The sequence below is a fragment of the Octopus sinensis genome, unplaced genomic scaffold (genome assembly GCF_006345805.1).
Source record: "Octopus sinensis unplaced genomic scaffold, ASM634580v1 Contig01855, whole genome shotgun sequence".
NCBI classification, from domain to species: Eukaryota; Metazoa; Mollusca; class Cephalopoda; order Octopoda; family Octopodidae; genus Octopus; species Octopus sinensis.
In genome coordinates, this window is record NW_021825151.1 from 1 (window position 1) to 10,000 (window position 10,000).

Below are 10,000 nucleotides of genomic sequence, written 5' to 3' on the forward strand. Positions count from 1 at the left end.
CTGCCGTCGCTCGAACGCAAACCAGGGATCCCAACAAGTCGAGCGACGACGATTGACCAGGCTCAATCGATCGGCGAAGGTTCGCCACGGAACCCAGAGAGGAGGGAGATAACAACAACAATAACAGCAGGAAGAGATACAGAGAGAGACACACAGAGGCAAGGCAATCGGCTTACATTTAACCCACTAGTTTATAACACTTTATAATTGTTACAACATCAAATAAATCAAGATACATATCAGGTACATCAAAGGGGAAATACATGCAAGAAACAACACATCAAAGCATTCGGGTACAATAACAGTTCAGATTGATGCAATATACAGTCCGGAGACAACAGTTGTTTCAAATCACATTAAAACCATATACAGTTCAATGTTCATTTAAAGACTACAACAGAGTCTTTCTCCTCTCTTCAACACATCGATTATTTCTCCTTTTTTTCCCCTTCTTTCTCTTTTTAGTTCAACACATCAATTCAAAGCATAAATAAACACATACCGTACAGTTCCTACTATAATAGCTGTGCCTTCCCTCCGCCGTAATCTCCCTCACTTCCTTAATCTTCTCTGCCTGACTTCCTTTGTCACAGCAGAACAACCATTACTAAACTCGCTGTATCATCCCAACTGTTGCCTGTCTCTCACAAACTCCCAATTGCCAACTGCTTGCCTTGAATCCCAAAATGCTGACTGCTTCTCACAAACTGAACTGCTTATTTAAGGGGGTAGCCTTCAAATGAACCTTAATTCACCCGAAAGGGTCGGGGGCGGTCCCCAGAGCTAATTAATCTACCCGCATCTGGATGAACAATGGATTCATTCCCAAAAGTAGGTCGCCAGCTCTGTCGTTAAGTTGAACTCACAACAATATATTACTTTCAGAAATTATTATCAAGAAACTGAACGAACTTACATTGTCGTCAACTTCGAAAGCCCGTTGAATATACCTTGTTTCATGGTTGAAATTTTGTTGCCGTCAAGATTTCTATAGAAGTAAAGAAAGAGTAAAATAGATTATACGGAAAGTGTTTGTGATAGAACATCAAACAATATGGCTTTAGAATGAAAGGAAGAAAAAGGAAGACATATACCGTAGAAGAAGAAGAAGAAGAAGAAGAAGAGAAGAAGAAGACGAAATAAGAAGAGGGGGAGGAGAGGAAGGGAGAAGAAAGGGAGGAGGAATAAGAGAAGAAAATGAAGGAGGAGGAGGACGAAGGGGTGGAAGAGGAGAATGCGGGGAGAAGGAGTAAAGGAGGGTGAAGGAGGAGAGAAGAGAGGAGATGCAGAATAGGCAAGAGGAGGAGGCGAATGAGAAAAGGAGAAACAAGTAGAAGAGAAAGAAAAAGGAGAAAATTGACGAGATAAAAGTACAGGAGCAAGTTTATAAAAGATGAAGAAGAAGAAGAAGAAGAAGAAGAAGAAAAAAGAAGGAGAAAAAATGAGGAGGAGGAGGAAGAGAAGAAGAAGAAGAAGAAGAAGAAGAAGAAGAAGGAGACGAAGGAGAAGAAGACGCATGAGAAATAAGAGGAGGAGGGGGAAGGAAAAAGAAAGGAAGAAGGAAAAGGAGAAGAAAATGAAGGGTGAGGATGGGGAGCATTAAGAGGCGGAAGATCAGAATGCGGGGAGAAGGAGATAATGTAGGGTGAAGGAGGGGAGGCGTGGAGGAGAGAGGAGGAGTGAAGAGACGAGGGGCAGAATGGGCAGGAGGAGCAGGCGAATGAGAAAAGGAGAAACGTATAGAAGAGAGAGAAAAGAACGAGAAAATTGACGAGATAAAAGAACAGGAGCAAGTTTGAGAAAGATGAAGAAGAAGAAGAGGAAGAAGAAGAAGGAGAAGAAGGAGGGGAAGAAGAAGAAGAAGAAGAAGAATAAGAATAATAATAAGAAGGAGGAGGAGGAGGAGGAGAAGTAGATGGAGGAGGAGGAGGAGGAGGAGAAGAAGGAGGAGAAGGAAAAGAAGGAGGAGAAGGAAAAGAAGGAGGAGGTGGAGGAGGAGGAGGAAAAGAAGAAGGAGAAGAAGAAGCAGAAAAGCAGAAGAAGAAGAAGGAAAATAATAAGAAGAAGAATCAAGAGAAAATTATTTCGGTGGAAGTGTGGATAAATAACCACAAGGCACCACAAAATAAAGAGAACAATGTGAAACAAAAAATAGTAGAAAAACATAAGTATTATATTAACACTGCAGACACACTCATACATATATGAACATACACGTTTTCAGGAATAGAATTTTGCTGCAATCAATTATCATTGATAGTCATTGTCATGTTCAGACACAATCAAATAAATATAGCACGAATATGAAAAGTGATTATGACTTCAAGTAATAGGGAGTGAGAACAAATAGAAATCAGGGAATATTTAAATTAAAGACACATTATATTCCTCATGTATAAACGACAACATTGAAAGGACTTACAGATATTGTAAGCTGTGAAGGTCTTGAAACATTTCTTCTTCAATACTCGAAATTTTATTCTCCTGAAGATACCTGAAGCAGGAAAAAATGTTGCTTATTTTGACGTAGTATGGAATTGCAATAAAAGATGAAATATTGTTCTTTTTGTATAGGAGGAAACCATAGGAAAATAAAATGATAAGAAGTAGAAGAAGAAGAAGAAGAAGAAGAAGAAGGAGAAGAAGAAGGAAGAGGAGGAGTAGGACTAGAAGAAGAAGAAGCTGGAAGAGGAGAAGAAGAAGACGAACGAGGAGTAGAAGAGAAGGTAAAGGAGAAGGAGGAGGGGGATGATGCGAGGTAGAAGAAGAATGAAAAGAAGAAGGGGAAGAAGAATCAGGAGAAGAAGAAAACTAGATGAACAAGAAGAAGAAGTATTAGACGAAGAAGAAGAAAAAGAGATGAGAGGAGGTAAAGAACAAGAAAAAGAAAGAAGAGAGAAAGCGAGAAAAATAATATAATAATAAATAAGAAGAAATGACAAGAAAGGTCTTATAAGAAGAAGAAGAAAAACAGATGAGATGATGTAAAGAAGAAAAAAAAAACTAAAGAAGAAGAAGAAGAAAGAAGAAAAGAAGAAGAAAACAAGAAAGAAAACAGAGAAAAAAGAATAAAAAGAGAGAAAAGAAAAAAGACAATAAAACAGAACAACAACAACAGCATCAAGATCAAGTAGAACAAGATTAAGAAGAAGAAGAACATGAACACGAAGAAGATAGTGCACTCTGAAAGTTTATTCGTTTCTGAGAGAAAATATATCAGCATCAAAGTATACATTCAGATAATAGTATTAAGAAACTGAACGAACTTACAATGTTGTTAAATTCGAAAGCTTCGTGAAGGTCCCTTCTTTGATGGTTGCAATGTTGTTGTGGCCAAGATCTCTATAACAGTAACGAAAGATTAAAATAGATTATATGGAAAATATTAGTGATACAACATCAAACACAGGAGCTTTACAATGAACGAAAGAAAAAGAAATGAGATAACAAAGTAGACGAAGAAGAAGAAGAACAACAACAACAAAAACAACAACGAAAACGAAAAGAAGAACAAGAACAAGAAGATGAATGAAAAGAGGAATAAGGAGGTGGAGGAGGGGACGAGAAGGGGAGAAAGTGGAAAAGAAGAAAAAGAAAAATAGCAGTGCTAGGGGGACAAACAGAGACACACAATCACACACACATACATATATATATATATATACATATATATATATATATATATACATATATACGACAGGCTTCTTTCAGTTTCCGTCTACCAAATCCACTCACAAGGCATTGGTCGGCCCGGGGCTATAGCAGAAGACTTACCACACAGCTACTTACCACACAGCCACTCCTGCAGGCGCAGTAGTGGCTGTGTGGTAAGTAGCTTGCTAACCAACCACACGGTTGCGGTTCAGTCCCACTGCGTGGCATCTTGGGCAAGTGTCTTCTGCTATAGCCCCGGGCCGCGACAATGCCTTGTGAGTGGATTTGGTAGACGGAAACTGAAAGAAGCCTGTCGTATATATGTATATATATATATATATGTATATATATATATATATATGTATGTGTGTGTGATTGTGTGTCTGTGTTTGTCCCCCTAGCACTGCTTGACAACCGATGCTGGTGTGTTTACGTCCCCGTCACTTAGCGGTTCGGCAAAAAGAGACCGATAGAATAAGTACTAAAAAGGTGGTGCACCAGCATGGCCGCAGTCAAATGACTGAAACAAGTAAAAGAGTAAAGAGAGAGTAAGGGGAATTTGAGGAAAAAATATATCAGAGGATGAAGAAAATAAGGGCGTAAGTTGATGAAAAAGAAGCAGAAGAATGAAGAATAAAGTGACGTGAGAGGAAGAGGGGCTAGGAGACGGTAGGGGAGGAGGGAGTGATGTAGGAGAGGGTAGGGTATGAGAGAGGTGGTGCATGAGCAGGAACAGGGGGACAAGTAGAATAGGAGGAAGATGCTGAAGAGAAGGAAAAAAGAAATGTGATAAGCAGAAATACCTGGAGTAAGTTTATGAAAAATGAGAAGGAGAGGAAGAAGAAGAAGAAGAAGAGGAAGTTTAAGGAAAAGAAAATGAAGGAGGAGATGAAGGAGGCAGAGGAGGAAGGGGAAGTAGAAGAGGAGAAGAAGAAGACGACGACGAAGAAGAGAAAGATATGGAAGATGAAGAAAAAGGAGATGTAGATTAGAAGAAGAAGAAGAAGGAGAAGAAGAAGAAAAAAAGAAAGAAGAAGAAAGAGAAGGAGGTGGATGAGAAGAAGAAGAAGAAGACGAGGAAGAAGACGAAGAAGAAGAAGAAGAAGAAGTAGAAGATGAAGAAGAAGAAGGAAAAAAGAAGAAGAAGGAGAAAAAGAAGAAGATGAAGAAAAAGAAGAAAAGAAGAACATGAGTAAAAAGCAGAAGAAGAAGAGTAAAAAGCAGAAGAAGGAGAACAACAACAACAACAACAACAACAACAACAACAACAAGGAGAAGAAGAAGAACAAGAACAAGAATAATTCGATGTTGAATGACAATATCGAAAGGCGAAGGAGAATATTGAAATAAGAAATGAAGGAGGAGACAAATTATAAAATAAAGGAAGTACATAGTCACATTTCACACGAAACTACACTTATATATGAACATACACATATACTTCAGCTGAAAATATTTGAGGCAAACATGTAAACTCACACACGTAATCATTTTTGATGAAAATTCAAATAAAAATCATTGAAATTTGAGGATGAAAATTGATTTCGGTTGACCTGAAGTGAAACAAAGCAACTGCAGTAAAGGAACATTAAATTTGTCCTATTATTTCACGTTCTCTCTCAATTTTTCACACATTGTCTCGCTCTCTTACTCCCACTTTGCATCTTCCAAACTCCTGTTCGGTCCCCAAATTTATATTGATTTTGCTTATTGCAGTCTGAATGTTCATACATTTGTGAGTATATATATCAGCATCATATTGTTACGGAATCCCCGAAAGTTGTTACGGAATCCCGCCTGCCGTCGCTCGAACTCGAACCCGGGATCCCAACAAGTCGAGCGACGACGATTGACAAGGCTCGATCGATCGGCGATTGTTCGCCACGGAACCCAGAGAGGAGAGAGATAACCACAACAACAACAGCAGCAGGAAGCGATACAGTTCCTACTACAATAGCTGTGCCTTCCCTCCGCCGTAATCTCCCTCACTTCCTTAATCTTCTCTGCCTGACTTCCTTTGTCACAGAAGAACAACCATTACTAAACTCGCTGTATTATCCCAACTGTTGCCTGTTTCTCACAAACTCCCAACTGCCGACTGCTTGCCTTGAATCCCAAATGCTGACTGCCTCTCACAAACGGAACGGCTTATTTAAGGGGGTAGCCTTCAAATGAACCTTAATTCACCCGAAAGGGTCGGGGGGGTTGCCCCAGAGCTAATTAATCAACCCGCATCTGGAAGAACAATGGATTCATTCCCAAAAGTAGGTCGCCAGCTCTGTCCTTAAGATGAACTCACAACAATATATTACTTTCAGAAATTATTATCAAGAAACTGAACGAACTTACAATGTCGTCAAATTCGAAAGCCCGTTGAATATTCCTTGTTTCATGGTTGAAATATTGTTGCCGTTAAGATCTCTATTGAAGTAAAGAAAGAGTAAAATAGATTATACGGAAAATATTTGTGATAAAGCGTCAAACAATATGGCATTAGAATGAAAGGAAGAAAAAGGAAGACATATACCGTACAAGAAGAAGAAGAAGAAGAAGAAGAAGAAGAAGAAAAATAAGACGAAATAAGAAGAGGGGGAGGGAGGAAGGGAGAAGAAAGGGAGGAGGAATAAGAGAAGAAAATGAAGGAGGAGGAGGACGAAGGGGTGGAAGAGGAGAATGCGGAGAGAAGGAGTAAAAGGAGGGTGAAGGAAGAGAGAAGAAAGGGATGCAGAATAGGCAGGAGGAGGAGGCGAATGAGAAAAGGAGTAACAAGTAGAAGAGAAAGAAAAAGAAGGAGAAAATTGACGAGATAAAAGTACAGTAGCAAGTTTATGAAATATGAAGAAGAAGAAGAAGAAAAAGAAGAAGAGGAAAAGAAGAAGAAGAAGAAAAGAGAAAAGAATGAGAAGGAGGAGGAGGAGAGAAGAAGAAGAAGAAGAAGAAAAAGAAGAAGAAGAGGAAAAAGTAGAAGAAGAAGAAGAAGAAGGGGAAAAGAATGAGGAAGAGGAGGAGAAGTAGAAGAACAACAACAACAATAACAGGATGCAGGAGAAATAAGAGGCGGAGGGGGAAGGAAGAAGAAAGGAAGAAGGAAAAGGAGAAGAAAATGAAGGAGGGGGATTAGGAGGATGTAGAGGCGGAAGATCAGAATGCGGGGAGAAGGAGAAAATGTAGGATAAGGAGGGGAGGCGTGGAGGAGGGAGAAGGAGTGAAGAGAGAAAGGGCAGAATGGGCAGGAGGAGCAGGCGAATGAGAAAAGGAGAAACGTATAGAAAAGAAAGAAAAAGAAGGAGAAAATTGATGAGATAAAAGAACAGGAGCAAGTTTGGGAAAGATGAAGAAGAAGAAGAAGAAGGAGGAGAAGAAGGAAGAAGAAGAAGAAGAAGGAGGTGGAGGAGGAGGAGAAGTAGATGGAGAGGGGAGGAGGAGGAGAAGTAGAATAATAATAATAATAAGAAGAAGAAGAAGTAAGAAGAAGAAGAAGAAAAAGAAAAAGTAGAAGAAGAAGAAAAAGAAGAAGAAGACAAAGAAGAAGAAGAAAAACGAAGAAGGAGAAAAAGAAGAGGAAAAGAAAAGAAGTGGCAGAAGAAGAAGGAAAAGAAGTAGTAGAAGAAGAAGAAGAAGAAGAAGAAGAAGTAGAAGAAGAAGAAGAAGAAGAAGAAGAAGAAAAAAAGAAGAAGAAGAAGAAGAAGGAGGAGGGGGAGGAAAAGAAGAAGAAGGAGAAAAAGAAGAAGAAAAAGAAGAAGAAGAAGAAAATGAAGAAAATGAAAAAGAAGACATTAATAATCATGGTGTTCAAGAAGATGAAATGTAGTCAAAGAAATAACAGGAGATATTTTAGGGAGAGGGAAGAAACGTTTCAAGGAGAGAACATGGCTGAAAACTCAGGGAATATAAATTTAATACAAATTTAAATACAAATCGTTGAAATTTGGGAATCAAAAATTAGTTAAAGTGTCAAGAATTGAAACAAAGCAACTGCAATAAAGGAACATTAAATTTGTCCTTTTATTTCACATTCTCTCTCAATTCCTCCCTCTTTCTCTCATTGTGTCTTGCTCTCTTAATCACACTTTGTATCTTCCTAAATCATGTTCGGTTCCCGATTTTGTTTAGTGCTGTCTGAGAGTTTATACGGTTAAGAGTGTATTTATCAGCATCAAATATTACTTTCAAACAGAGTATCAGGAAACTGAACGAACTTACAATGACTTTAAATTCTTAAGCCCCATGAATACACCATGTTTGATGGTTGAAATGTTGTTGGCGCCAAGATACCTGTTGCAATAAAGAACGAGTAAAAATTATTAGATTGAAAATATTTGTGATGCTACATAAAAAATAAGAAGAAAAAGAAAAAGACAAGTAAAAGAAGACGAAGCAGAAGATGTAACCGAAAAAGAAGACAAAATGGAAAAAACAGAAAAGAAGAAGAAGAAGAAAAGAGGAAGAGGATGAGGGGGAGAAGGAGGATAAAAAGAAGGGGGAGAGGAGAAGAAAAAAGGTGATGAAGAAGAAAAAGGAGAAGGAAAAGTACAAGAACAAGAATAACAAGAATTACAAGAAGAACAAGAAGGAGAAGAAGTACAAGAAGAAGAAAAAGTAGGAGAAGAAAAAGCGGAAGAAGAGGTTGAAGAGGAAAGAAGAAGAACAAAACCAAGAAGAAGTAAAAGAAGAAGAAAATGAAGAAGAGGAAGAAGGAGAGAAAACAGTAGAGGATAAGAGGGAAGGTGGAAAAGAGGAGGAGGGGTAAAAGGCAAAATGGCGAGGGCGGGAAGAAGAAGAAAAAGGTGCGTAGATAAGGAGAGGCGAGGTGAGAAGAGAGGATGAGAAGGATGGGCAAGAGGAGAAGGAGAATGATAATAGGAGAAAGATATAGAAAAGAAAGAAATAAAAGAGAAAATTCACAAGGAGAAAGTGTGGTAGTAAGTTTATGACAGAAGAAGAAGAAGAAAAAGAAGAAGAAGAAGAAGAAGAATAAGAAGAAGAAGAAAAAGAATAAGAAGAAGAAGAAGAAGAAAAAGAGAAGAAGACTAGGATAAGAAGAAGAAAAGAAGAAGAAGAAAGGTGTAGAAGAATAAGAGTAATTAGAAAAGAGAACTAGAAGAAGAAGTACAGAAGAAGAACTAAAGAAGAGAAGAAAAGAAGAAAAAAAGATCAGGGGAAATATTTCGTGAAGTGTGGATAAATAACCACACGGAACCACAGAATAAAGAGAACAATGTGAAACAAAAATAGTAGAAAAACATAAGTATTATATTAACACTGCAGACACACTCATACATATATGAACATACACGTTTCCAGGAATAGAATTTTGCTGCAATCAATTATCAACAGATAGTCATTGTCATGTTCAGACACAATCAAATAAATATAGCACGAATATGGAAAGTGATTATGACTTCCAGTAATAGGGAGTGTTAATAAATAGAATTCAGGGAATATTTAAATTAAAGACACATTATATTCCTCATGTATAAACGACAACAGAGAAAGGACTTACAGATCTTGTAAGCTGCGAAGGTCTTGAAACACAACTTCCTCAATCCTCGAAATTTTATTGTCCTGAAGATACCTGAAGCAGGAAACAATGTTGCTTATTTTGACGTAGTATGGAATTGCAATAAAAGATGAAATATTGTTCTTTTTGTATTGGAAAAAAACCATAGGAAAATAAAATGACAAGAAGAAGAAGAAGAAGAAGAAGAAGAAGAAGAAAAAGAAAAAGTAAAAGGAAAAGAATAATAATAATAATAATAATAAGAAGAAGAAGAAGAAGTAGAAAAATAAGAAGAAGAAGAAGAAGAAGAAGGAAAAGAAAAAGAAGAAGAAGAAAAAGAAGAAAAAAAGAAGAAGAAGTAGAAGAAGGAAAAGAAGAAGAAGAAGAAAAAGAAAAAGAAAAAGATAAAGAAGAAGAAGAAGAAGATGACGAAGAAGAAGAAAAAGAAGAAGAAGAAGAGGAAAAAGAAGAAGGAAAAGAAGAAGAAGAAGGAGGTGGATTAGAAGAAGAAGAGAAAAGAAGAAGAAGGAGAAGAAGAACAGGAAGAAGACAAAGAAGTTTAAGGAAAAGAAAATGAAGGAGGAGATGAAGGAGGCAGAGGAGACGTGGGAGAAAAATAAGAAAAAGACGAAAAAGAGAAAGGTATGAAAGATGAAGAAACAGAAGGAGAATGAGAATTAGAGAATAAGTAAGTATTAGTAGTAGTATAGTATAGTGTAGTAGTAGAAGAAGAAAAGAAGAAGAAGAAGAAGGAGAAGACGAAAAGAAGAAGAGAAGAAGAAGAAGAAGAAGAAGAAGAAGTAAAAGAAGAAGAGACATTATAATCATAGTGTTCAAGAAGATGAA

General features: G+C 37.6%; 1 protein-coding gene across 4 annotated transcripts in view; it reads right to left on the bottom strand.

The window, feature by feature from the left end:
• Positions 1 to 874: 874 nt before the first annotated feature.
• LOC115227119 (insulin-like growth factor-binding protein complex acid labile subunit) overlaps positions 875 to 10,000 on the bottom strand; it is a 15,160-nt gene continuing 6,034 nt past the window's right edge. For 3 of the 4 annotated variants that reach the window (XM_036498539.1, XM_029798039.2, XM_036498538.1), the window contains 6 exons: positions 9,158 to 9,229; positions 7,858 to 7,929; positions 6,004 to 6,075; positions 3,271 to 3,342; positions 2,423 to 2,494; positions 875 to 988 (listed from right to left, as the gene is read on the bottom strand). In XM_036498539.1, coding sequence (XP_036354432.1) covers positions 913 to 988; positions 2,423 to 2,494; positions 3,271 to 3,342; positions 6,004 to 6,075; positions 7,858 to 7,929; positions 9,158 to 9,229 — 436 coding nt within the window. In that variant the 3' untranslated portion in view covers positions 875 to 912. The remainder of the gene's footprint in view (positions 989 to 2,422; positions 2,495 to 3,270; positions 3,343 to 6,003; positions 6,076 to 7,857; positions 7,930 to 9,157; positions 9,230 to 10,000) is intronic. The other variant, XM_036498540.1, reaches the window with a different exon arrangement.